The 27,405-nt window shown below is 56.2% G+C and overlaps 1 protein-coding gene across 5 annotated transcripts; it reads left to right on the top strand.

Moving 5' to 3' along the window:
- The first annotated feature begins 1,847 nt into the window (after positions 1–1,847).
- On the top strand, positions 1,848–26,817 carry GPR35 (G protein-coupled receptor 35). 5 transcript variants are annotated; one of them, XM_082396476.1, is made up of 6 exons: positions 1,848–2,718; positions 2,807–2,931; positions 18,773–18,842; positions 19,133–19,211; positions 21,086–21,153; positions 24,783–26,817. In XM_082396476.1, the coding sequence occupies exon 6, from the start codon at positions 24,793–24,795 to the stop codon at positions 25,708–25,710; it is 918 nt and encodes a 305-aa protein (XP_082252602.1). In that variant the 5' UTR covers positions 1,848–2,718; positions 2,807–2,931; positions 18,773–18,842; positions 19,133–19,211; positions 21,086–21,153; positions 24,783–24,792; the 3' UTR covers positions 25,711–26,817. The 5 variants fall into 5 exon arrangements, with proteins under 5 accessions (XP_082252602.1, XP_082252601.1, XP_082252603.1 ...); XM_082396475.1 differs by having other exon boundaries at positions 1,848–2,931; positions 21,086–21,139; XM_082396477.1 differs by lacking the exons at positions 1,848–2,718; positions 2,807–2,931 and having other exon boundaries at positions 18,105–18,842.
- The last annotated feature ends 588 nt before the right edge of the window (positions 26,818–27,405 follow it).

The following is a 27,405-nucleotide window of genomic DNA, read 5'->3' as shown; positions in this document are numbered from 1 at the left end:
GTTTCAGTCTCGCCCTTGGCCTTCCTGACGGGCGCCTCTGACCCCAGAGAGGGTGTTGGTGATTTGCCCGTGTGAATCCCAGTTACATGCTTGGAAACCAGGAAGTGACGCCATCGCCCGCTGGGAGCCGGTCCTGGCAAGATTCCACTGTCAACAGCCTCCTGTGTCCCACCCTGGAGGGCCCATGAGGATGCGCCAGAGGTCAGTGTCAGCTCAGGACCTGAATGCCCAGTGGTTCTCAGATGTCTGGACGTCCCCTCCCTCTCCCTGAGCACAGCCAAGGAGTAGAGGGCCTAAGGGCCAGGTGGGTGGGGGCATCTGGGGGAGTCTGCTGTGCACACTTGCTGTTGGGGGCGGGTCCTTCCTCTTGGAGCCCGGCCACCTCTGCAGTCAGTGGGCCCAGGCCTGGCTCTCTCTGCCCTGCAGCTGGAGCTTCTTCATGAGTGACCAGAGGCGGCCTCACACCTGGCCCCCAGCCACCTGCCCTGTCACCCTGCTGTCCGTGTATCTCAAACCCCCGGACGGGACGAGACCACCACCTGTGCCACCAGAGGCAGTCCCCCGTCGCCAGGCGCAGTGGGTGATCCAGCTCCAAACCCCGGGGTACCAACTCTTCTTGGACCTCGGAGGCCGACACGAAAACAAGTTTGGGGTGCAGGATGTTTATAAGGGAAGGAGGGGAGGTCTGACACGTGCATCCAGAGTCCCACATGGGGCTTAAATGCAGGGTGTTTACACCCCGCCTGGCTCAGTCTCCCCGGCAGGTTACCCCTTGGGTGTTCTTAGAAGAGGTAGCAGAGCTTCATGTGAGGGCACAGAAGGCGGCTCTCGCAAGCCAGGACGGGGGCCTCCGCCAGGAACCAAATTGGCCAGTGCCTTGACCTTGGACTTCCAGCTTCCAGAATTGGGAGAAATCAATGTCTGTGGTTAAGCCTCCGAGCCTGCGGTGTTTTGTCCTGGCAGCGACTGAGACAGGCTGCTCCTGATTCTTGAGCCGCGGCCTCAGGCTTCCCTGGAGTGGACTTTCTCTCTAAGTCTCCACAGGGTGCATGTGCTCTCTGCAGCTGCCACTGCCTTGAAGAGCCCTGTCCTGAGATCGGCTGTGGGTGGGGGGAGGGGTGCCTCAAGACCCACACGTCCCTGCCCAGCCTCAAAGCCCTTCTGCAGTCAGCCAGCTCACCCGATGGCCCCGCCTGGACGACCAGTGTCACTGCCAGCCAGCTGTGTGCCGGACACCTCTCCCTCGGGCCAGCCTGGGGCTCCCTGCTCCACCGGGGCGGTCTGGGGAGGCCTCCGGGGGGCGCACTCGAGCTGGGCCACCGCGTCTCAACTCTTGTCATCCACTGATCCCCTTCCCTTCCCCACTTGCTTCACTTCGAGGCACTTCATTTACATGAAAATAGAGAAAGTCAGTGCACTGTCTCACCCCCCGTGAGGGTTCAGACAGGGGCCCTGCGGAGCGCCACCCTTCCAAAGGGGCCTGAAAAGTAAAATGCTGCCAACTGCCCCAACACCATCGGCCTCCCACCCTGGGCAAGGCGCCAGGACTCCCAGAACCCCAGAAGGCATGGGTGGGCCTTCCCGGGGCAGAGGGCGGGACGCTGCCGGCTTCTCCCCAGGAGCCCGTGGGGTGACTCACGGTTCCCCTCGGCCAGACACCCTCGCTGTGCCCGTCTGGGGAGAGTCCTGGTCCCTCGCTGGGCGAGGGCCCCATCTGGGTCCCACGGCGGGGTCGTTTGAAGGCCAGGACCGCGGCCGCTGCATATGGGAAGGCGCCCACCACCTGGGCTTCTAGGCCACAGCTGGCGCAGCGGGCGCTGGCCTCGTTTACTGAGCCAGAGGAAGCAGAGTCTGGGCACCGAGAGGCAGGGCGCCGTCGGGGGTGGCCTCCGTGCCCCAAGCCCCAGGCCCCCTCCTGCCATCAGCCCCCGGCTTGCGCCAGCTGTTACATCATCCCTTCACAGTGGCCACCGGCCGGCTGAGCTGAAGGGGGCCCGTCCCCAGGCCAGCCTCAGGAGCCAGGCAGGCCCGGGTCCGCTCCACGCGGTCACCTCCTAGCTGAGCCACCGCCAGCGCAGCTTGTGTTCTCTGGGCTCCAGTGTCCTTGCTGTCCAGGCTCTGGCCACACTGACAGGGTGTCCCGTGCCCACGCTCTGGCCCTATGGTTGGCCCTAGAGTCCTGGGTCTGGATGCGTCTGCTTGGGTGGGGTCCGGCTCAGCCCAGGTCTGCCGACGAGGGGAGTGAAGGAAGGGGACCTGCTCCCCGAGGTCTTGCAGGGTCTGAGCCCGTCCAGCTGCGGTGGCCGTGCCCCCTCCTGCCCATCGTGGAACTCCTGATGCGTTAGAAACCTCGGGCCTTGCTTAATATCATGTCTGATGCTGGCCCCCAGGCCCAGTGCAGGATCCCCCGGGTCGGGGGGCACTGCAGAAGGCAGGGCCCCCGCAGGCTCTGGGAGGGCCTGGGGCCCCAGGGGCGCCCACTGCTGCCTCAACCCTCCACTGTATTGACTGACACAGACTGGGACCCTACTCTGGGCCCACCTGGGCTCCAGGGAACCCACACCGAGCTGAGTGCCCGGTGCTGAGCCCGGGGCTGTGTCCAGGGCCAGGCGCTGCCTGGGGTCCCTGTTCTGTGGACATGCCACTGGGTAAAGACCACCTCCCTCCCATGTGCCGTGGCCCTGGCTGACCCAGATGGGCGGGCCGGGGGGTGTGCAGGTGAGGATGCCTCCTTTCCCGGGCTCTCCCTGCGGACTTTGCCCTGAACCACCTGCTTGAGTTTTGTGTTTATCACTTCCTGCTCCAGGCACAGGAGTCAGTGCCTCCTCAGTGGGAACCGAGCCCTACTCAGTCCTGATCCTGATCTTCTCTCTCGCCATCCTCCCTCCCTCCCTAGGCCTGGTCAGCCTTGGGGGCGGCAGAGCTTCTGGGGTGAGTATCGAGATCCTGGTGCCCTGAGAGCAGATTGTCAGGGAGGGGGCCCGGCGGGGCAGGGCTTCCTGAGCAGGAGGCAGGATGGGGCCAGAGTGAGCTGGACAGGCCCAGCCAGGCCAGGGCCAAGGCTCTCAGATGCTCCAGGCCCTTTTCTCTCCATCTCTATCTCTCTGTCTCTGTCTCTGTCTCTCTCCATTCATAAGTATGCCTTGCGCAGTGTCCCATGTATGCCTCTTTTAGTTTTACTGAATTTTATTTTCTTCCCTGATGTTTAACAGATTAACCTAGCTTTTACTGCCGTTTGAAGTGAAGGGAAAAGTCACTTTGCTCCTGGGGACACAGCACGTGGCCTTGGGCATGGTGCTCCATCAGAGGAAGAGGCTTCTCCAGTTGAGAGGACGAGCTTTGCGGGCAGGCTGGGCTCGCCAGTCCCAGGAGTGCGCAGCTCTGCCGCTCCGGGGCCCTGTCCGTCTCCAGGGTTCTGGCTGCAACCCGGGGGCGGTCCAGTCTGTGCAGCGACCCTCAGGCCATTCCTCTCTGGTCCCTGGAGAGTACGGGCTGCGTCTGCCCAGCCTGCACAGCCCCGAGTATGGCCCGGGAGCCCTGCTCACTCAGGGTCCCTGGGGCCAGTGGCCGTGGAGGTTTAGTCAGGGGCAATCTTGTGCACGATTTCCTAAGCCTCCTGCCTCCCACCCCACTGCCCCGCCCCCCCCCCCCCACCCTGCCACAGGGCCGGGGCCTGTCCTCAGCTGCCTGGGGCTCCTGGTCCCTTCACAGATCACCCAGGAGGTGAGGCTGCAGGGTGAGGACCAGCACTGGCTTGGGCTGGGCTGCGGCTGCCCCGTCCGGGGCCAGGCCAGGTCCCCTGCAGGTTCCGGGGCCTGGGCAGACGTGTGCATGTCTCTGTGGGCTCCCCCCTCATCCCCCAAGCCCCATGGACAGGACCCGCCGGCATCTGCGATCCCTGTCCGCCACCTTGCTCCCCCGGTCCCTTCACGCTGAAGCCCCTCTGTGAGCACGTGCAGCTTCAGGCATGCAGGGTCCCCAGGTTGGACCGTCTGCACACAGGTCACCCAGAGAGTCATGACAATGACAATGATAGATGACGCGTGGGGGTGGCGGTGGGGCTGGGGGGGTCTTCGACCAGCCTGGGGTCTGCCAGGTGCAGGGCAGGGGCTGGCGGAAGAACCGGGCACCCTCAGAGAATGGAAAGAAGCTCTCTGTGCCTGCAGTGCGGGGAATGGGCTTGGGGAACAAGGCAAGAGCTGAGGCTGGAGAAGTATGTGAGGGTCCCGAGGCCGTTCCAGGAGCTTGGGCCTCACGTCTTGGGCAGTGGCAGCCATGGCAGTTTCAAGCAGGGCCCCACGTGTGCCTATTTGACATCTGTCTCTGGCTGAAGTCTCAGGAACGGACTTGGGGGAGGGGACCGACCAGAAGACTGCCGCCTTCTTGCAAGCGAGACAGGAGGGTGTCCCGGCGGGCGGGGGCGGGGGTGGGCGCTGAGGGAAGAGGGCAGTGCTGTGGTCTGCTTGGAAAGCAAAGCCCGCAGCACGTGATGCTTGATGCTTACTTAATAGGTTTGGTTATGCAGATGGACGTGAGGAGAATTGGGACCTTCAAATGCATGAGCATGGTGTAGCTATCCATTTTTGACATCTTAATTTCTCTCAGCAATATTTTGTGGTTTTGAGCATACCTGTTTTCCATTCCTAGTTTGCTGAGAGTTTCTATCATAAATGGGTATTGAATTTTGTAAAATGATTTTTTTTGCGCCTATTAAGAGGATTATGTTCTCCTTTATTTTATTAGTATAGCGAATTATATTGATGGGCATTCTAATGTTAAAATAAACCTTACAATCCTGGGATACTTGTGCATGGTGGATTATTTGGTTTCTATATTGCTGGATTCAATCAGCTAAAAATATTTTATTAAGGATTTTTGTGTCTATGTTCATACATGATGTTAATCTGTAGTTTTCTTGTAATAACATCTTTGTCTAGTTTTGCTATGAGGGTAAAACTTGTCTTTGAAAATGTGTTGGGAAGTGTTCCTCCTTATTTATTTTCAGAAAGTCTTTAAGATTAGCATTATTTCATCCTCAAATGTTTGATGGAATTCACCAGTGACATCATCTGGGTCAGGAGTTTTCTTTGTGGAAAGGTTTTTAATTATAAATTCAACAACTTTAATAGATACAGGTTATTCAAATTTTATATTTCTTGTACAAATTTTGGCAAGTTGTGACTTTCAAGGAATTTGTGAATTTCAACTGAGCTGTCAAATGTCTCTGCATACAGTTATTAATAATGTTCCTTTATCATTCTTCTAATGTCTGTAGGATCTAAGTGATGTGTCCTCCTTCATTCTTGATATTAGTAATTTATGGATTTTTTTTTTAATTTTGTTTTATTTATTTATTTTTACAGCAGGTTCTTATTAGTCGTCCATTTTATACCCATAGTGTATACATGTCAATCCCAATCTCCCAATTCATCCCACCACCACCCCCCTGCTGCTTTCCCCCCTTGGTGTCCATAACGTTTGTTCTCTACATCTGTGTCTCCATTTCTACCCTGCAAACCGGTTCATCTGTACTATTTTTCTAGGTTCCACATATATGCGTTAATATATGATATTTGCTTTTCTCTTTCTGACTTGCTTCACTCTGTATGACAGTCTGTAGATGGATCCACGTCTCAACAAATGACCCAGTTTCGTTCCTTTTTATGGCTGAGTAGTATTCCATTGTATATATGTACCACAACTTCTTTATCCATTCATCTGTCGATGGGCATTTAGGTTGCTTCCATGACCTGGCTATTGTAAATAGTGCTGCAATGAACATTGGGGTGTATGTGTCTTTTTTTTTTTTTTTTCCACACACACACTGTATTTTATTTTTACAAGAGATAAATAGACTGACACCAAGCTGTATGTGTCTTTTTGAATTATGGTTTGCTCTGGGTATATGCCCAGTAATGGGATTGCTGGGTCATATGGTGATTCTATTTTTAGTTCTTTAAGGAACCTCCATACTGTTCTCCATAGTGGCTGTATCAATTTACATTCCCACCAACAGTGCAAGAGGGTTCCCTTTTCTCCACACCCTCTCCAGCATTTGTTGTTTGTAGATTTTCTGATGATGCCCATTCTAACTGGTGTGAGGTGATACCTCATTGTAGTTTTGATTTGCATTTCCCTAATAATTAGTGATGTTGAGCAGCTTTTCATGTGCTTCTTGGCCATCTGTATGTCTTCTTTGGAGAAATGTCTATTTAGGTCTTCTGCCCATTTATGGATTGGGTTGTTTGTTTTTTTAATATTGAGCTGCATGAGCTGTTTATATATTTTGGAGATTAATCCTTTGTCTGTTGATTCATTTGCAAATATTTTCTCCCACTCTGAGGGTTGTCTTTTCGTCTTGTTTATGGTTTCCTTTGCTGTGCAAAAGCTTTTAAGTTTCATTAGGTCCCATTTGTTTATTTTTGGTTTTATTTCCATTACTCTAGGAGGTGGATCAAAAAAGATCTTGCTGTGATTTATGTCAAAGAGTGTTCTTCCTATGTTTTCCTCTAAGAGTTTTATAGTGTCCGGTCTTACATTTCGGTCTCTAATCCATTTTGAGTTTATTTTTGTGTATGGTGTTAGGGAGTGTTCTAATTTCATTCTTTTACATGTAGCTGTCCAGTTTTCCCAGCACCACTTATTGAAGAGACTGTCTTTTCTCCATTGTATATCCTTGCCTCCATTTGTCATAGATTAGTTGACCATAGGTGTTTGGGTTTATCTCTGGGCTTTCTATCTTGTTCCATTGATCTATATTTCTGTTTTTGTGCCATTACCATATTGTCTTGATTACTGTAGCTTTGTAGTATAGTTTGAAGTCAGGGAGTCTGATTCCTCCAGCTCCGCTTTTTTCCCTCAAGACTGCTTTGGCTATTCGGGGTCTTTTGTGTCTCCATACAAATTTTAAGATTTTTTGTTCTAGTTCTGTAAAAAATGCCATTGGTAATTTGATAGGGATTGCATTGAATCTGTAGATTGCTTTGGGTAGTATAATCATTTTCATAATATTGATTCTTCCAATCCAAGAATATGGTATATCTCTCCATCTGTTGGTATCATCTTTAATTTCTTTTTTTTTTAATAAATTTATTTATTTATTTATTTATTTTTGGCTGTGTTGGGTCTTTGTTTCTGTGCGAGGGCTTTCTCCAGTTGTGGTGAGCGGGGGCCACTCTTCATCGCGGTGCGCGGGCCTCTCACTGTCGCGGCCTCTCTTGTTGCGGAGCACAGGCTCCAGATGTGCAGGCTCAGTAGTTGTGGCTCACAGGCTTAGTTGCTCTGCGGCATGTGGGATCTTCCCAGACCAGGGCTCGAACCCACGTCCCCTGCACTGGCAGGCAGACTCTCAACCACTGCGCCACCAGGGAAGCCCTAATTTCTTTCATCAGTGTCTTAAGTTTTCTGGATACAGGTCTTTTGTCTCCCTAGGTAGGTTTATTCCTAGGTATTTTCTTCTTCTTTTTGCAATGGTAAATGGGAGTGTTTCCTTAATTTCTCTTTCAGATTTTTCATCATTAGTATATAGGAATGCAAGAGATTTCTGTGCATTAATTTTGTATCCTGCAACTTTACCAAATTCATTGATTAGCTCTAGTAGTTTTCTGGTGGCATCTTTAGGATTCTCTATGTATAGTATCATGTCATCTGCAAACAGTGACAGTTTTACTTCTTCTTTTCCAATTTGTATTCCTTTTATTTCTTTTTCTTCTCTGATTGCTGTGGCTAGGACTTCCAAAACTATGTTGAATAATAGTGGTGAGAGTGGACATCCTTGTCTTGTTCCTGATCTTAGAGGAAATGCTTTCAGTTTTTCACCATTGAGAATGATGTTTGCTGTGGGTTTGTCGTATATGGCCTTTATTATGTTGAGGTAGGTTCCCTCTATGCCCACTTTCTGGAGAGTTTTTATCATAAATAGGTGTTGAATTTTGTCAAAAGCTTTTTCTGCATCTATTGAGATGATCATATGGATTTTCTTCTTCAATTTGTTAATATGGTGTATCACATTGATTGATTTGCATATATTGAAGAATCCTTGCATCCCTGGGATAAATCCCACTTGATCATGGTGTATGATCCTTTTCATGTGTTGTTGGATTCTGTTTGCTAGTATTTTGTTGAGGATTTTTGCATCTATATTCATCAGTGATATTGGTCTGTAGTTTTCTTTTTTTGTAGTATCTTTGGTTTTGGTATCAGGGTGATGGTGGCTTCATAGAATGAGTTTGGGAGTGTTCCTTCCTCTGCAATTTTTTGGAAGAGTTTGAGAAGGATGGGTGTTAGCTCTTCTCTAAATGTTTGATACAATTCACCTGTGAAGCCATCTGGTCCTGGACTTTTGTTTGTTGGAAGATTTTTAATCACAGTTTCAATTTCATTACTTGTGATCTGTCTGTTCATATTTTCTGTTTCTTCCTGGTTCAGTCTTGGAAGGTTATACCTTTCTAAGAATTTGTCCATTTCTTCCAGGTTGTCCATTTTATTGGCATAGAGTTGCTTGTAGTAGTCTCTTAGGATGCTTTGTGTTTCTGCAGTGTCTGTTGTAACTTCTCCTTTTTCATTTTTAATTTTATTGATTTGAGTCCTCTCGCTCTTATTCTTGATGAGTCTGGCTAATGGTTTGTCAATTTTGTTTATCTTCTCAAAGAACCAGCTTTTAGTTTTATTGATCTTTGCTATTGTTTTCTTTGTTTCTGTTTCATTTATTTCTGCTCTGATCTTTATGATTTCTTTCCTTCTGCTAACTTTGGGTTTTCTTTGTTCTCCTTTCTCTAGTTCCTTTAGGTGTAAGGTTAGATTGTTTATTTGAGATATTTCTTGTTTCTTGAGGTAGGCTTGTATAGCTATAAACTTCCCTCTTAGAACTGCTTTTGCTGCATCCCATAGGTTTTGGATTGTCGTGTTTTCATTGTCATTTGTCTCTAGGTATTTTTTGATTTCCTCTTTGATTTCTTCAGTGATCTCTTGGTTATTTAGTAATGTATTGTTTAGACTCCATGTGTTTGTGTTTTTTATGTTTTTTTCCCTGTAATTGATTTCTAATCTCATAGCATTGTGGTCAGAAAAGATGCTTGATATGATTTCAATTTTCTTAAATTTACTGAGGCTTGATTTGTGACCCAAGATGTGATCTCTCCTGGAGAATGTTCCATGCGCACTTGAGAAAAGAGTGTAATCTGCTGTTTTTGGATGGAATGTCCTATAAATATCAATTAAATCTGTCTGGTCTATTGTGTCATTTAAAGCTTCTGTTTCCTTGTTTATTTTCATTTTGGATGATCTGTCCATTGGTGTAAGTGAGGTGTTAAAGTCCCCCACTATGATTGTGTTACTGTCGATTCCCTCTTTTATAGCTGTTAGCAGTTGCCTTATGTATCGAGGTGCTCCTATGTTGGGTGCATATATATTTACAATTGTTATATCTTCTTGGATTGATCCCTTGATCATTATGTAGTGTCCTTCCTTGTCTCTTGTAACATTCTTTATTTTAAAGCCTATTTTATCTGATATGAGTATTGCTACTCCAGCTTTCTTTTGATTTCCATTTGCCTGGAATATCTTTTTCCATCCCTTCACTTTCAGTCTGTATGTGTCCCTAGGTCTGAAGTGGGTCTCTTGTAGACAGCATATATATGGGTCTTGTTTTTGTATCCATTCAGCAAGCCTGTGTCTTTTGGTTGGAGCATTTAACCCATTCACGTTTAAGGTAATTATCGATATGTATGTTCCTATGACCATTTTCTTAATTGTTTTGGGTTTGTTTTTGTAGGTCCTTTTCTTCTCTTGTGTTTCCTACTTAGAGAAGTTCCTTTAGCATTTGTTGTAGAGCTGGTTTGGTGGTGCTGAATTCTCTTAGCTTTTGCTTGTCTGTAAAGCTTTTGATTTCTCCATCAAATCTGAATGAGATCCTTGCTGGGTAGAGTAATCTTGGTTGTAGGTTCTTCGCTTTCATCACTTTAAGTATATCATGCCACTCCCTTCTGGCTTGTAGAGTTCCTGCTGAGAAATCAGCTGTTAACCTTATGGGAGTTCCCTTGTATGTTTTTTGTTGTTTTTCCCTTGCTGCTTTCAATAATTTTTCTTTTTCTTTAATTTTTGCCAATTTGATTATTATGTGTCTCGACGTGTTTCTCCTTGGGTTTATCCTGTATGGGACTCTCTGTGCTTCCTGGACTTGGGTGGCTATTTCCTTTCCCATGTTAGGGAACTTCTCAACTATAATCTCTTCAAATATTTTCTCGGGTCCTTTCTCTCTCTCTTCTCCTTCTGGGACCCCTGTAATGTGAAGGTTGTTGCAATTAATGTTGTCCCAGAGGTCTCTTAGGCTGTCTTCATTTCTTTTCATTCTTTTTTCTTTATTCTGTTCTGCGGTAGTGAATTCCACCATTCTGTCTTCCAGGTCACTTATCCGTTCTTCTGCCTCAGTTATTCTGCTATTGATTCCTTCTAGTGTAGTTTTCATTTCAGTTATTGTATTGTTCATCTCTGTTTGTTCTTTAATTCTTCTAGGTCTTTGTTAAACATTTCTTACATCTTCTCGATCTTTGCCTCCATTCTTTTTCTGAGGTCCTGGATCATCTTCACTATCATTATTCTGAATTCTTTTTCTGGAAGGTTGCCTATCTCCACTTCATTTAGTTGTTTTTCTGGGGTTTTATCTTGTTCCTTCATCTGGTACATAGCCCTCTGCCTTTTCATCTTGTCTATCTTTCTGTGAATGTGGTTTTTGTTCCACAGGCTGCAGGATTGTAGTTCTTCTTGCTTCTGCTGTCTTCCTTCTGGTGGATGAGGCTATCTAAGAGCCTTGTGCCAGTTTCCTGATGGGAGGGACTGGTGGTGGGTAGAGCTGGCTGTTGCTCTGGTGGGCAGAGCTCAGTAAAACTTTAATCTGCTTTACTGCTGATGGGTGGGGCTGGGTTCCCTCCCTGTTGATTGTTTGGCCAGAGGTGACCCAACACTGGAGCCTGCAGGCTCTTTGGTGGGGCTAATGGCAGACTCTGGGAGGGCTCACGCCAAGGAGTACTTCCCAGAACTTCTGTTGCCAGTGTCCTTGTCCTCACGGTGACCCACAGCCACCCACTGCCTCTGCAGGAGACCCTCCAACACTAGCAGGTAGGTCTGGTTCAGTCTCCCCTGGGGTCACTGCTCCTTCCCCTGGGTCCCGATGCGCACACTACTTTGTGTGTGCCCTTCAAGAGTGGAGTCTCTGTTTCCCCCAGTCCTGTCAGAGTCCTGCAATCAAATCCCACTAGCCTTCAAAGTCTGATTCCCTAGGAATTCCTCCTCCCGTTGCCCTAGTCCTAGGTTCGGAAGCCTGACGTGGGGCTCAGAACCTTCACTCCAGTGGGTGGACTTCTGTGGTATAATTGTTCTCCAGTTTGTGAGTCACCCAGCCAGCAGTTATGGGATTTGATTTTATTGTGATTGCGCCCCTCCTACCTTCTCATTGTGGCTTCTCCTTTGTCTTTGGATGTGGGGTATCATTTTTGGTGAGTTCCAGTGTCTTCCTGTCAATGACTATTCAGCAGTTAGTTGTGATTCTGGTGTTCTTGCAAGAGGGAGTGAGAGCACGTCCTTCTACTCCGTCATCTTGGTTCAGGCTCCAATACATAATCTTGTATTATGTGTGTTTTACAAAATGAGGATAAAGAGGAACACAGAGATCATCTGGCCACAGCTAGTAAGTAGCAAGCGCTGGGATTTAAAGTCAGTCTGTTTGTATCCAGTCTGAGTTCCATTGCCTCTAGCTGATCAAGGAGTGAATGATCCTTTGTCTGGATTTTTTTTTCTTGATCAGTTTAGCCAGAGGTTTACCAGCTTCATTGATCTTTTCAAAGAACCACCTTCTATTTTATTGATTTTTCTATTATATTACTTTTACCTTTTCTTATTTCCTTTCTTCTACTTACTTGGGTTTAGTTTGTTGTTGTTGTTTTTTAGCTTCCCAAAGTGAAATCTTAGATGAATGATTGTAGGCCTTTTCTCTTTCCCAGTATTAGCACTTAAAGCTATAAGTTTTTCTCTAAACACTGCATTAGCTTTATCTCACAGATATTGATAAGTTGTGTTTTCATTATTAATTAGTTCAAAATATTTTCTAATTTCCCTTTTTTTTAATAAATTTATTTATTTTGTTTATTTATTTTTGGCTGTGTTGGGTCTTCGTTGCTGCACGTGGGCTTTCTCTAGTTGCAGAGAGTGGGGGCTACTCTTTGTTGCGGTGCACAGGCTTCTCATTGCGGTGGCTTCTCTTGTTGCAGAGCACGGACTCTAGGCACGCGGGCTTCAGTAGTTGTGGCTCACAGGCTCTAGAGCGCAGGCTCAGTAGTTGTGGTGCACGGGCTTAGTTGCTCCGCAGCATGTGGGATTTTCCTGGACCAGGGCTCGAACCCGTGTCCCCTGCATTGGCAGGTGGATTCTTAACCACTGCACCACCAGGGAAGCCCTGATTTCCCTTTGATTATTTACTTAACCTTGAGTTTATTATACTTATGTTGCTTAATTTCCAAATATTTGGGCATTCTTTAGATAGCTTATATTTTTTGCTACTGATTTCTCATTTAGTTGTGTTGTATTTGAAGAACATATTCTATATGATTTAAATCCTTTTAATTGTTTTGAGACTTGCTTTCTGGCCCAGTATATGGCCTATTTTGGAGACTATTCATGTGTACTTGAAAAGAATGTGTATTCTGCTCTTGTTGGGCATGCTGCTCTGTGGACATAGGGGTGGGCAAGTCGATTGATGTTGTTCAAGTCTACTATATCCTTAATAATTTTTTCTCAGTTACTGAGAGAGGAGTGTCAAAATAACCTATCATAAGTGTGGATTTGTCTATTTATTCTTCTGAGTTGATCCTTTTATCAATAGGAAGTGTCACCTTTTTATCTCCAGTAAGAGTCCCTGTACTGAAGTCTACTTAGATATCAATATAGCCATCCCAAATTTCTTATGATTAGTGTTTTCATTTTACATCTTCTTCCATTCTTTCACTTTGTTTTCACTTTTTACTTTTAATCTATCTGTTTGTTTAAAGTGTATATCATTTAGAGAGTGTATTGTCACTTTTTGCTTTTGTAACCAGTTTGATAATTTTTGCCTTTTAATTGTAGTGTTTAGACCAGTTATATTTAATGTAATTATTGATATGGTTGGGTTAGATCTACCATCTTGCGATTGTTTTCTATTTATCTCATCTATTCTTTGTCTCTTTTCCTCCCACTTTTGGATTAATTGAGTACTTTGTTTTGTATTCCATTTATCTCCTCTGTTGGTTTATTTATTATGCCTCTCTGTTTTATCTTTTCAATGGTTGCTATTGGGCTTACAATCTGCATATTTAACTTATCAATGACTGATTAGATGTAGGAGGGAGGGGAAATTTGTGTGTTAAGAATGACACTCAAATATCTGGCCTGGGCAACAAGAGGGATCATTCTCTGAGATGGGGAACTTTGAAGGAAGATTACAGCATGGGGGTATGATGAAGGGGCTTGATGACGTGGTCAGTTCTGGTCAAGTTGCGCTTAAAGTGCTTGTTATATGTCCAAGAGAAGATGCCTTGTGGACAGTCCATGTGTGGTCCAGAGGTCTGGGCTGGAGCTGGCAGAGGGGTCAGGGCATAGGGGTGATACTTGAATCAACAGGACTGGGTGAATCTGTATGGAGAGTGTGTGATGGGGCGAGAAAGGGCCCAGGACCAAACCCCAGCGAACCCCAAGTTAGGGACCCACATGGAGAACAACAGGGATGTGAGAGGAGAAGCCAGAGAGGAAAGAGCAAAATAAGGCGAGTGCACCACCGTCACAGAGCCAGAAGGGCAGTGGCCCAGCAGTTAGCCTGTCCCCTGGGTCCTGCTGCCAGATCCAGACAGTATGCAAGGGCGCCTCAAAGGTCATCTGAGGACCTCCTCCTTACCTGTGCACAGGTACCTGGTGTGCACTTAGACCTAGTTAACATTTTATTAAAACATTTTAAAAGTAAAGAACTAGGGATGGTTCATCTCTGCCAAACGCTGCTGGGAGATGGGACAAGGTGGTCTGCCAGGGCCTGCTGGGTCTACGACATGGCAGCCAGAGGGCCCTCAGGGCGGATGCCTCTATGTGCCGACCATGGTGGGTCCCAAACCCCAGTGGCGGAGTGAGGAGGGGTTGGGAGAAGCAGACACTGTGCGTGCAGACGTCTTTTGGAAGAACGTGTGAGCCTGAGGCACCGTACTGCCCTCTAGCCAGGCTCTGCAGAGGGCTGGGCCCCCTGGGGAGGCAAGCAGTCAGCCAGACCCAGGCCAGGCTTCTCCAGAAGGGGAAGTGCAGCGGGGGGGGGGGGGGGGGGGGGGGCATCGCAGCACCATGGCCGATAGGGGGCCCATCCTCTCGGCCGGCAGCGCTTCCCTGCAGACCGGTCTCACAAGTTGTGCTCTGTCCTGCTTCGGCAGCTGCTCTTGCAGCCAGCCGCCCCCCAGGGCAGGTTCCGCAGGCCCCACCCCTCTCCTGGCCGCTTATCCAAACAGGAGCAGCCCCAGCAGCTTTCCACAGCCCTGCAGCCTGACCAATCTGCCCCAGTGCTGACTTCCTCGAAGTGCAACCCCACCGCATGGGGCTGTGCAGACTGACTCTGACCTCGAGCAGGAGACCAGCTGCTCGGCTCAGGGGCCGCCGGAAAGCGCTCAGCAGATAGTGGGGGGAAACGAACAGCTGGTGGATGGGATGGCGGGCCTGCCGCAAGGGGCCCAGGATGGGCAGGTGGGGGAGGTAAGAGCAGAGGTTGGTGGCCCAGGTGAGGGTGAGCAGGTGCAAGGGTAGGGCCATGAATCCGCCCTGAACCGCTGTGGTGTGTGTGCATGTACATATACGTGCATGCATGTACACATATATGGGTGTACATGTATGTGTGCCTATGATTGTGTCTGTGTGTCTATGTACGCGTGTGTGCGTGTGTGTGTGTGCATGCATGTGTATGTACATGCATGTGTATATACATACATGTGCATAGGTGGGTGGGGTGCTTGTTAAGTTGGGCTCGCCCCAGACAGACTGGCTGAAACCAGCCTGAGCTAGAGGCTGGCTGCCCTTAGGGTAGGGGGGATGGGGAGAACCCCTCATGGAGAGACAGGACCCTTTCAAGGGAGACGCGCCCCTCCTGCTCTGAATCCAGCTGCTGACTTTAAGGCAAGGATGGTGTGTGCTGGGCACACACTTGGGTTGCTCTCTGCCCATCAGACTCCCCAGCCTGAGGTCGCCGCCGGGAGCAGGGCCTGGGAGCTGCTGTTGGGCAGTGGGGGCCCCTGCAGGGGAGTGGCCACCCGGTGAGGAAGGAGGGTGGAGAGTGGGCAGGGGATGCCCGAGCGGGGCGGCGCGGGCCGGGATGGCCATCTCTGCTGGGAAGGGAAGCCCGAGGCCAGGCGGGGCGCTGGTGCTGGAGGGCCGCCCGGGGACGTGGTGTCCCAGAGGGGGCTGGCCTGGGGCCAGCAGCTGCCTTCCAGGCAGAGAAACCCCGGGCAGAGAAAGGGGAAGGAGGCCCTGGAGCAGGCAGGAACCTGCGGTTGGACCAGCACCACGGCCCACCCACTGCCCCTGCGGGAGGGGTCCCGGGGTTCAGGGCAGGAGGCGGAGTGAGCAGCCTGGGAGCCGTCCCAGAGGAGGCCCGATGGGCCCTCAGGCGCCCCTGCCCTCAGCCAGCTGGGAGAGGACTGGACATCCCTGGCTTGGCCTCTGTTGGGCGCCACGGGGTCCCAGGGCGAAGGGAGCACGGGGGGAAGGAAGGGGCTGCAGAGCATAGGGGGGCGGAGGCGGGGTCTGCCTGGGGGCACCAGGGGTTTACGAGGGGGACCAGCTGGGGGAGCTTGAAGTGGGAGAGCAGGGGCGCCGGGATGCCGGACGCCACAGATGCCCGCCTCAGGGCCCCGGAATGCGTGCCCTAGACCCATGGCCTCTGTCCGCCGGGCCCCTGGCCTGTGCGATGGTCACAGATGGAGGGACAGTCCAGAGCCTGGAGAGCATCTGGAGCGCTGGCCGTCTGACCAGAGGACCACAGGCTCCCGCCCCGGACGTGCCTGCTCGCTCCTGGAAACAGGGCAGCCATCCTTGGGCCACTCAGAGCCTGCCCCCCGTGGGCTCACTGGCCGGGTGGGGACCGGGTGGCAGTGGAGGCCAGAGGCCGAGGGCAGGCAGGCAGCGTGGCCGCCACGTCCTCCCTGGTGTTTCCACGCCCGGTGCTCTCCCTCTCTGGCTGCGTCCCACTGACTCCACCGTTAGAGGGGGAAACACGAGCCCGTGCGGGGGACACAGTGGGCGTCCAAAGGTGGCCCGTGGAAGCTGGCCTCCCCGTCCCCTGTCCACAGGCACAGCCAGGCCCTGAGGGCGGCTGCTGGGGCTCTGGCACCCCCTGCCCTCCTGCCCGCACCCTTCCCCGCTCAGCCGCATTTGCTGAGTGGGTGAACGAATGAGCGAACGGGGTGGGGGGTGGTGAGCAGGGCGGGTCTCAGAGTCCATGTAGTGGCTTTGTGGAAGGACAGAGGTGGCGGCCGCAGGGGCAGGGGCTGGAGGCCTTCCCGCGGGAGGGCCCCTGCTGGCTGGGGCGGCATCTGCAGCTGAGCCAGGCGGGGCTGGCGGGCAGCAGGTGGGGTCTAGGAGGGAGGCGGGTGGCAGAACTGCCGGCTGCTGCGTGCCCGTCCCCTCCTCTCCGCCCACACGGGCCGAGGCCTTGGCTTTCCCTGCCCCTCAGACCACTTCTGTGGTGCTGTCCCCTCTCCGCCTGGCCAGCGGGCAGTGCACGGAGATGAGTCACAGGTCGTTCCCGAGGCCCTGCGCTGGCGGCCGGGTGAGCGCCGGGCTTGGCACAGAGCAAGTCTCGGGTTGAGGGCACCTCGGGCCGAAGAGCTGGACTCAGGGAGCCAGCCCCTCCCGCTCCACGTCCCCTTGCTGACCGGCCACCTCATCTGCCCACCTAACACAGACCCTTCCCCAGCCACGCACCTGTGTCTCTATTTTTATAAACTTTTTATTACGGGAAAGCTCAACTATATATCAAGGTAGGGAGTCTAGTACAGAGAACCCCAGGTCTCCTGCCCCATGAGGATCAACTCCCTGGCTCGTGTCCAGTTCCAGCCACTGTGTCACCCCAGCCAGCGACACTTGAGTGCGCTTCCAGCAGACAAGGGTCCAGCCAAGGTGCCATGATGGCGCCCAAGGGCAGAGGGCTGATTCCTGGCCTCGTCCCCTTGCTGGCCAATTCCCATCGTCCAGTCACAGAAGGATGCTTTCCCCAGGTGGCTCTCCCCAGGTGGCGGGCAGTCGGGCCCGCGAGGCCGCATCTGGCCGTGCCTCTGGTCTGTGGATCCCACCGCCGGGTCCCCTGAGGGGCTGTGAGGCTGGGGGCAGAGCCGGGGGCCTGGGTTCATCCACTGCCCCTTTGAGAGAGAGAGAGAGAGAGAGAGAGACCAACCTGCAGGGAGACAAAGGAAGCGAGGCTGGGAAGAACCAGGCGGGAGGGGGGGCTGTCGGGGGTGGGCAGGCCCAGCAGAGAAGGGCTCCTAGAGGCCAGCGGCTGCTGGGTGGGGTGACGGGGGAACGGTGCCGGAGAGGAGGGGCGAGGGGGCAGCCCGGCCAGGAAGGGTCTGTCCCCTGCCTCTCCCAGCCTTCCTCTGGGGAGCTGAGGCTGGTCTGACGGCTCAGGGGGGACCCCGGGGCCCAGGGCCTGCGGGGGAGAATCAGCCCGCCCAGTGCGAACAGGGCCTGCAGCGGTTCAGGTTTGGGGTGGAGTTCAGGGTGTTTCATTTTCCTGCGGGATGGGAGGGACGGTGACCCGCCAAGGGGGAGTGTTGAGCGGGAGCTCGAGTGGCCGGCATGAGGACCCGGGACAAGGCTGAAGGGCCTGTGAGTAAGAGCAGGACGGGGAGGTCCAGGGCAGGGCTGCCGGCCAGCGGGAGGAGGGCAAGGGCGATGCCGCCGCGGACGACCTGCACCGGTCACCTCCTCGCCCTCCCCCCCCCGCCGTGTCCCCATGCCGCTCAGTTTCCTGAGGCATGTGCCCCCCATCCTCCTCCACTCCCCCGCGTGGCATCCTGCAGCCACCCCCGCCTTGCCCCACTACGGTGATAGCAGGGGCAGATAACAGGGCCCCCGGGCTGGCTTTTGGCCAAACCAGCGGGAGGCGGGAGGGATGTTTCCCAGGCCTGGTTTCCGAGAAGAGGGGAACAGAAAGTTCCTGCAGTGACAGAAGTCCACGCCTTCTCTCTCAGCTCCGCAGGGATACCAGGCCCAAGGCTGAGCCCAGGGCCCTCGGGTGCCCCCCATCGCCCACCCCGGCCGGGCGCTTGGGCCAGGGCTGGGACCAGGGTGAGGCAAGTGAGGCCTCGGCCTCGGCACATCTAAGAGGCTCCACAGAAGTCAGTAATCAAGATAAACTGTCCTTCAGTGCAATATTTTAATACATCAGAGATAATGCAGAATCCACGATGAACAAAGAATCAGCATATTAGAGTAAAGGCAGGGTGGTGGGACCGGCATTCCTTTGCCGCAGGCTGAGAGGCGCAATGGAAGACCAGCCTCCACCCGGCCCGTCAGGCTGCACAGGGTCCCCCTCTGCCTGCACCAACGGCCACATCTCCCTGCGGGCAGTCAAGCTCCCCCCCCGCCCAGCTGCGCTGGGGATTGTGCAAGAGAGGTTGTCGGCTCCATCTCCAGCCTCTGTTCCCAGGGCCGAGGCCTTGCTCGCGCCCTTCCATCTTCCAGGAAGCCCCTCCCCCTCTTCGCTCCTCCCACTTTCCAGGTCCAGCTCCAGGGCCTCCTCCTTCAAGAAGCCTCCAGGTCCTGACCTGCCCTCTGTGAAGCCTCGCGATGTGAGTGCACGCTCCCCCCGTGCTGGGCACGCTCACCTGGGCACGCTCACCTGGGCCATCTCCCCCGCCCCCGCCCCCCGCCAGCCGTGTCCAGCACGTTTGCCCACGCGTGGGGCGGCGAGGGTGGGCACAGAAGAGGGGCAGACCGTAGTGTAGAGTGAGGGCGGAGTGGACAGAGTGCAGCCTGGGGAGGACAGCCTGGGTGGGTCAAGGCCCTTGGCCAGTGGCCGCACTGCCCGGCTCAGGACACCCCACCTGGGTGTCCTCAGGGTCCTTCGTCCTCTTTCTAGGCCAGCGTCCTGAATCCCCCACCCTCAGGGCTTTGTCCCCTCCTGGACACTGACGGCAGGGGCCTCGCTGCCACCTGAGGTGAGGAGGCGGGGGCTCCCGGAAGCAGTGGGGTTCCCGGGTGGCGGTGCGGTAGGGGCCCTGGGCCACGTCCACAGCCTCCGCTGGAGCGACTCCGCCTCCCGGGGGGCACTTCCCTCAAAGGGAGGCTCACCTAGATAGGGTAGCGATGCCAACTTCCACCCTTGTGAGCATATCTCCCAGCTGCAGCTGTCGCCAGCAGCCTTTTTCTCTCGAACCCCAAACGTTCGGAGGGGCGGGGGGCCGGGAGGAAGGGGCAGGAGAGACCCTCCTTCAGACCTGCGCCTGGCCCGCCACCACCCACGGGCCTGCCGCGTGGGCTCCCTAGCAGGTGCCAAGCAGGAGAGGAGGGTGCTGGCACGAGGCGCGGGGGCTCCACGGGGGGTGCCAGCAGTGGGGTCCTTCCCGCTCCTTCTCTGAGGATGGTCCTTTATGGTTTGAGACCAGCAGGCAGCGAGAATGGGCCAGGCCTCTCGGAGCCCCGGGGATCCAGTGGGACTGGGCCTGCCCTGAGCCGCCCCAGCTCCCTCCACTGGGAGGGAGCTGGCCGAAGGGCCAGTAGAGGGAAGGGCCGTGGGGCAGGATGGTGGGGAGAGGTGCTCCATCCCACTCCCGGCCGACAGGGTTCTGAGCCTGCGGCCACTCCTGTTTACAGAGCGCCCGCCCGCTATGGGCCAAGAATCTGCTTGTTCCTTGGCACTGGCCACCCGGTTGGATTCTCCGGTTGGGGCCCCTGCTGACCGGTTAATGGGATTTGTTGAGGCCCTACTATGCACAAGAGTGGGTGGGGTCCCAGCCACCGGCCAGAACAAGGACACAGGAGACATTCAGGGGAAGCCCTGTGGAGGACACCAGGCAGGGTGGGAGGCTAGGAACGGGCCGGCGGAGGAAGCTGGGGAGACTGGGGGCCGGGGGACGGGCAGAGAGGAGGCAAGGCAGGGGAGGAGCCCACGGTGGGACCCTCAGGCCTGGGTCTGGAGGGTGGAGCCCAGGCCCCGCCTCAGAGGCCTCTGGGCAGGGTCCCTGGTCCCAGGGTTAGGAGGCCTGGGCCAGCCACTCCCCTTCTCGGGGCCTCAGTTTTCACCTGTGGAAACGGGCAGGGCTGGGGTCGGAGCTCTCCCCAGCCCCTCGCAGTCTGTGCAGAGAGAGGTGCTGAGGTCAGGTGCTGCGGGACCCAAGGAGGTGGGCTCTGCAGGGGGCGGGAATAGCCCTTTGAGCAGGGTCTCCCAGCCCTGAGCTCAGAGTGGGGAGAAGAGAACAACCCCGGGAGGGCCTGGCGGAGCGGGGGAGGAGAACACTCTAGACCAGGGGAGGGACGGTCTGGAAGGAAGGCCCCTGAGGAGGTGGGTGTGATGAGGTGCATCTGGTGGACGAGCCGGCGGCTGGAGCCGAGCGGCAAGAAGCCCACGTGTGCCGGCGGTCACCGCGTCGGCGTCAGCGTGGGCGTGGTGCGTGCGAAGGTGCAGGCCTTCCTGCCAGCGTGCCGGGGTGGGGTGCGGGCACTGACTGCAGCCACGGGGCTCAGTCCTGGGAAAGGCTCGCGCCGTCCAGAGAGGCCAGAGACGACGGGGAGAGGATGCCGCCCGCCGCCCGGTGGTCTGGACCCGCTAGCTCGGGCGTCTCCAGAGCGCGTGCTCCGTCTTAGCAAGCACGCCGCTCCTCTGGAGGTGTTGACACAGGAGGCCTCTGGCACCCCACTTCCTCTCCCAGAAACTCCCCCAGGCAGCCCTGGGGTGGGGCTGGTGCAGGTGGTGGGGAGCCCCGCCACCCCAACTCTGCTGTCATCAGCCCGCCCACCGCCTGCTGGCTTTAAGGAGGGGTACAGTCAGGGGGACCGGCTCACCCCAGCCCTGCTTCCCCACCACCCCCATCAGGCAGCACCTGCAAAGGCTTCGGCAGCTCAGGAGGAAAACCAAGGCTGACTGCAGGTCAGTGCCAGCAGGTCAGTGCCCCTGGGGCCAGGGGTCTCAGAGCGGGATGAGGGCTGGGATGGGGGTCTCAGAGCGGGATGAGGGCTGGGATGGGGGTCTCAGAGCGGGATGAGGGCTGGGATGGGGGTCTCAGCAGGTGAGGGCTGGGATGGGGTCTCAGCAGGTGGGGGCTGGCATGGGGGTCTCAGCAGGTGGGGGCTGGCATGGGGGTCTCAGCAGGTGAGGGCTGGGATGGGGTCTCAGCAGGTGAGGGCTGGGATGGGGTCTCAGCAGGTGGGGGCTGGCATGGGGGTCTCAGCAGGTGAGGGCTGGCATGGGGGTCTCAGCAGGTGGGGACTGGGATGGGGTCTCAGCAGGTGCGGGCTGGCATGGGGGTCTCAGCAGGTGGGAGCTGGGATAGGGTTTGAACCTCAGCAGAGTGTCCTGATGGAGGAGCTCTGCGGGAGGTGATGTTCTAGAAAGGGGGCATGAGCGTGGACAGCAGTGCAGAGGAACTTAGGGTGTCTCCCAGGGCCTGGACTCCCACCTCATTCAAGTCTCTGAAATGTATCCGTGGGTTGAGACAAGCACGTGAAGCTGGAAGAGGAGGTGTCTGAGTGGGGTTTTCCTAGCACAGTGAGCGCTGCTTTGTGAAACTTGTCCTGGATCCTGGGCTATTTCTAAAGTGGGGTCCCAGCTCCAGAGGTCTCTATGGTGCCCAGGCAACGGGGGTCTGCGCCCACTCTCTGCCCCAGATCCCATTCAGGGAGTCTGCGGGGTTCCTTGGGGGGCCAGCAGGGAGGGCTGGCGGGAGGCTGTGCTGTGCTCAGACCTCCCAGACACGAGCAGACTTATCTCCAGTTGACAGCAAAGGTATCTCAGCGCATAATCAGAGGGCGGCTTCCTGCGTCTCGTAGGGGAAGCAGCCTGATCTCACTGTCACCCCTGGAGCAGGAAGTGACACCCCTGAGGTACTCCTACCCCTCGGGCCAGCCTCCCCCAGCAGGAACTGGCAGAGGGCCCCTGACAGCCGAGCGCGCTGAGCACCGGCCGTGCTGCAAGGGGCCCTAGCCGCCACAGGGCAATGGCTGCACAGTGTCTGTGGGAGGTGACAGGTCTGCACATCCAAGCAGGAGGCCAGCTGGCGTCCCTGTTCTCCACAGAGGGCCCCATGCCCTCGCCTGGCACAAGCAGGGACATGCACTTGTTGCCGTGCCTTCTGGGGACGCCATGCTATTGGAGCTGGACCTTGGGACTTGACTCCCCAAACTTTTTTCACCCTAAAGGACAGAGATGAGGTGCCATGAACAAGGCATTTCCTCAAAGTCTCATGTGCACCTTGAGACTCTTGCAAAGTTGGTGTCCTTCTCCCTGACAGTTAGTTTGTTTTATTATAAAAGGGAAAATTGAAAGACTGCAGTTAGATTTTTTAACTTTCCTGCACAAAATATTGGGCCACACTGAGGCTACACTGAAAGCTATACGCCCCCAGGTGTGTGGACCGGGGCCCAGACCCTAGGCAGCCGTCTGAGTGGAGGGCATCGAGGGAGGGGACAGGCCCGCCTCCTTCTTCTCCCGCCCAGGCAGTGCCCTGGGCCGCGGCTGACCCAGAAGGGACAGCAAGCATCCACTGCTGCGGGCACCGCTGGCCAGAGTAGCGAGGGGCAGGCCCTGCACCCGGCTCGGGTGGGGAGCCCCTGTGGCAGCTGGGCCTGCAGAATCGGGGGATATTCCCAGTAGGCTCCGAGGGTTCTGGGCTGGGGGTGCCACACACAGCTGGCCTGGCTGCGGCCAGCAGGGCAGGCAGACAAGAAGGGAGGAACCCAGCAGTTGTTCCAGTGGGTTCCGGGGTCTGAGGAGACTGCCTGCGGGGGTCCGGGGGTCACAGAACCTGTGCAGAGTGACGTGTCGCTCAGAACAGGGAGAGAACAAGCAGAATCCTGCAGAAACGAGGAGAGAGGCTCCTTAGGGGCTGTAGAGATTTCATACACAGTGAAAGGGTCCATGAAAATTTAATTGCTGGCGAACGTGCCGTTTAAAATTCAGCAGAGATGGAACGGGATAATTGGTGGAAGACTTCTGTTCTGGCTACAGTCGGCGCTCCCGCCTCCCTAGGGGACTGTGGCCTGGAGGCTCCCAGGGGGCCGTGGCTGAGGAAACGGGCACCCTCGGCCAGGCACCAGTGAACCTGACACTGCGGCCGCTGGGCTCTGGATGATTCTTCCCTTCCTTGTGCGGAGGGGGCGGGCGGAGCAGAACCCACCAACCTGGCTGTGGGCCCTCCCCTGAGTGGACTGAACCCCCTTCCCTACCTCGCCTAAAGGTCAGCGAGCCCGCAAGAGGGCCTGTGCTCATGGGGTAAGGAAGGCCACTCCCACCCCACCCCTCCTGGCCCTTCCAGCCAGAGAAACAAAGGTGCGGGGATGGGAGGGGGTCTGGGGGGCATGCGCCACTCACGCATGCGTGCTCCGTGGTCCCACACGTTTGACACCAGCACCCCTGGGTGCTGCCCGGCTCAGGGTGAAGCCGGAGCCTGACCTTTGCACCATCTGCCACGCCCGGAATGTCAGACCGCTGACCCCAGCAGTCCTGGGCGGTGTCACGGAGCATGTCCAGGGGAGCGAGAGGCATGGAGGGTGAGGGCACGCGGGTGCTTCTGCTGATGACAGGGTGTGCGACGCCCAGTGCCACCCTAAGACCGGCTCTGCGCCACGGGCCTGCAGCTGGAGGAGCAGGGCTGCCCTCATGGCCCTGACTGCAGGGAGCTCAAGGGGACCCCCGACCCCAGAGGCGGCCTCAGGCCAAGCTAAGTGGGACCTCAGGGCAGAGGGCTGGGGAGGGTCTCGGAGGGAGGGAGGGAGGCTGGTGTCTGGGGTGGCCGCAGCCACTGTGCCCTCAGGAAGAGGATAAAGGACTGGAGGGAGGGAGGGAGGAAGGGAAGAGGGAGGGAGGGAGGAGGGAGATGGAGTTCTGGAGCTTTCTGGAGAGCTGGTTGACTGAGCCACGGACCCTGCTGTCCTGAACCTCAGCAGCCAGGAAAGGACAGGTGGGGCAGATGCCGGCCCACCGAGGTGCAGGTGTGGGTCAGACTCAGGCACCACCTGCAGCTGGGTGTGCCGAGCGGGTGGAGGCGGCAGTAGGCGGCCCTGGGCTTTGTCCTCGGCCTGTCTTGGAGTCGCCTCTGAGCGTCCCCCTACCCTGTGAGAATGGTACTGGGTCTGGGGCGAGGCTGGCCCCCCCCTCCCGAGAGCTGGCAGAGTGAGGGTCCCTGGGATCTGAGAGCTGGCGGAGTTGGGGCGGCTGGGACTGGAGGTGGGCGGTGGGCTCCCGCCTTCCTTTCTGCCCAGCGGCAGGCAGGTCCCTGCAGACGAGGGCTCGGGAGAGGGGAAGGGGAAGGGGAGCTGGGTCCAGCCCTGGGCCCGCTCACTGTGCCACCTTGGGCCCGTGGGCCTCTGAAGGCCTTGGCTTCCCCGCCCACCCAGCTGGTGGGGGGTGGCCGGGAGGGTGCCTCAGAGCTCCTTTCGGTTTCTTCTTTGGGAATGTGAACTGGGGGCTCCTGACTGCGGGGTGGGCACTCGCCGCCTGCATCCCTGGCCGGAGGTGGGCGGGCCCAGGCTCCCCTCCCGGCCTGCGTGCCTCACGCCCTTCTCCCCTCCTGCAGCCCCAGGACCATGAACAACAGTACCTGTGGCTCCAGGGAGCTCCCCGGGCCCCAGGCGGCCAAGTACCTCTTCCTCACCTACATGGGCGGGCTCCTGGTGCTGGGTCTGTTGCTCAACGGCCTGGCGCTCTGGGTGCTGTGCTGCCGCCTGCTGCGCTGGACGGAGACCCGCGTCTACATGGCCAACCTGGCCGTGTCTGACCTGTGCCTGCTGTGCGCCCTGCCCTTCTTTCTGCACTTCCTGAACAGCACCACAGACACACCACTCTGCCAGCTCTCCCAGGGCATCTACCTGGCCAACAGGTACATGAGCATCAGCCTGGTCACGGCCATCGCCGTGGACCGCTACGTGGCCGTGCGGCACCCGCTGCGAGCCCGCAGGCTCCGCTCCCCGCGCCAGGCCGTGGCCGTGTGTGCCGTGCTCTGGGTGCTGGTGCTCGGCTCCCTGGTGCTTCGCTGGTTCCTGGACATGCAGGACGGCGGCTTCTGCTTCTCCAGCCGCTCCAGGCAGAATTCCTACACCGTGGTCTTCTCGCTGCTGGGCTTCTACCTGCCGCTGGCCGTGCTGGTCTTCTGCTCTCTGCAGGTCGTGACCGCCCTGGCCCAGAGGCCAGCCGCCGACGCGGGCCAGGACGAAGCCACCCGGAAGGCCTCCCGCATGGTCTTGGCGAACCTGGCCGTGTTCGTGGTCTGCCACCTGCCCTTCCACGTGGTGCTGACGCTGCGCGTGGCCATGGGCCTGCACACCTGTGCCATCCGTCTTGCCCTCCAGATCACTAGCAGACTCTCAGATGCCAACTGCTGCCTGGACGCCATCTGCTACTACTTCATGGCCAAGGAGTTCCAGGAAGCCTCTGCGCTGACCGCCCTCCCCGCCAGGGCCAAGGCCCACAAGAGCCAGGACTCTCTGTGTGTGACCTTGGCCTAGGAGACGGGCCACGGGCTCCTGGGAGGCGCTGCCGAGGCGGGGACCTGTGAGCAGAGACGAGGAGTTCCGGGACGGGGCTGGGGGCACTTTCAGGAGGCCCAGGTGGGCAGAACAACCCAGGCACGGAACCTGGGGAGGAGACACCCCTACCCCTGGGGCCGAAGAGGAACAGGGAGGAGGGCAGGAGGACGAGGCCTGAGCGAGGCCAACCCCAGGGACCCTGGGTGGGGCTGCACATCTGTTGCACCCGGAGCCTGGTACATCTGGGGCGCTGGAGGGTGGGGCCTTCTGGGTGCTGGGAAGCTCTGATGGCCAGCTTTCTGCTGCTGCCCCACAGGGGCCGGAATAAAGCTCTCCACCAAGGCTCTGTGTGTGCCACCCACACTCACACGGTGGGAGGTGGGGGGCCTGGGGGCATCTTCCCAGGTAACTTTCTAGAGCTTTCCACCTGGGGGCTCTCCTAGGGCCCTGCCACCTGCTTCCCACCCCTGCCCACTCCGCATCCGTCTGGAGCTCTGGTGGGGCGGTTGGCAGCTCCTGGAGGGGCCACGCTGGCCGCCATGGAGGGCTGGTTCGCATCTGCCTTGTCAGTCCCAGGCCCGGGCCACGCCTGAGTTAGGCAGCTGGTCCTGAGCTCTCAGTCCAAGTGTAAGGAGGGGCGGAGGGGACAGTTAACTTCTGTGTCTGGCAGGTGGCACGAGTGAGCGTCTGTAAGGGCCAGAGGTGGGAGGAGCCCCATGAGCCATCTTGTGCCTCAGCCTGGGGCGTTAGGAGGCCCTGTAGCCAGAGACAGTCTCTGGAATAGAGAAAAAGTGAGAGATGGGAGAGAATGAGAGACAGATGAGGAGAAGGCAAGAGGGAATGGGGGTGGTGAGAGAGCCTGGGGGTGGGAAGTGTGGAGGAAAGAAGGGGGGAGCGGGGACAGAAAACAACGGGGGGAGAGTGATGGGGACGGGAGGAGAGAAAGACAGGCCAGAGACGAGAGTGAGGAAGACATTAAGCAGAGCGAGAAGGGGCATCCGAGGAGGATGAGGAGAGAGCACGAGGGCAGAGCCGGAGAGGAGGGACAGAGAGGCTAACAGAGAGAGACGACAGGTCAGCCTGGTCTCCCCGAGGCGCCAGGCCCTCATGCTCTCCTGCAGACCGGGAGCCCCAACGGCTGGCCTGGGAGCCCTCCTGGTCCCTCAGAGGGCCCCCGAGAGCAGGTGGGGGTCCTGGATTCTTGAGGAAGGACCGGGGGCCAGCTCTGCCTGCCCAGGAGTTTGGGGACCCCGCGCCTAGGGCTGCAGGAGGATGGACCTCACAAGGGGCCACGTGGCCTGGGCAGACAGGGTAACTGGGCAGAGGTGCGGACCGGCAAAGGTCCTGGGCTGAGCGGAAGCCTTGGGTGGAGAGGTCCAGAAAGGACCCCCCACAGAGCCCCCTGTCTGGAAGGATGCCACGGTCCATGCCCAGGCACAAGGCCAAGGGCTGGGGCCCCTCGTCCCACGGGGCGGGGCAGGGGAGGTGGCGGGTCCACAGGCTGGAGGGGGCCTTGGTGGAACCCCCTGAGGTTAGGGGAGGGGGCACCCTGACCCAGGTTGTCCGGGAGCCCTGGGGCTGGCACTGGAAGTCGGGGAGAGAGAGGGAGAGAAAGCTGGAGGGGCTGGGGGACGGGGAAGAGAAAGGCGGCGGCCTCTCCCTCCCCGGCCCAGG

Source organism: Balaenoptera borealis (genome assembly GCF_965194805.1).
Source record: "Balaenoptera borealis genome assembly, chromosome: 6".
In the NCBI taxonomy this organism is placed as follows: Eukaryota; Metazoa; Chordata; class Mammalia; order Artiodactyla; family Balaenopteridae; genus Balaenoptera; species Balaenoptera borealis.
This window is presented reverse-complemented; position numbering and strand designations above follow the sequence as displayed.

Bases quoted from the DNA above. Each gene is read 5' to 3' on its own strand.
- GPR35 (XM_082396476.1), top strand. From the start codon at position 24,793: ATGAACAACAGTACCTGTGGCTCCAGGGAGCTCCCCGGGCCCCAGGCG.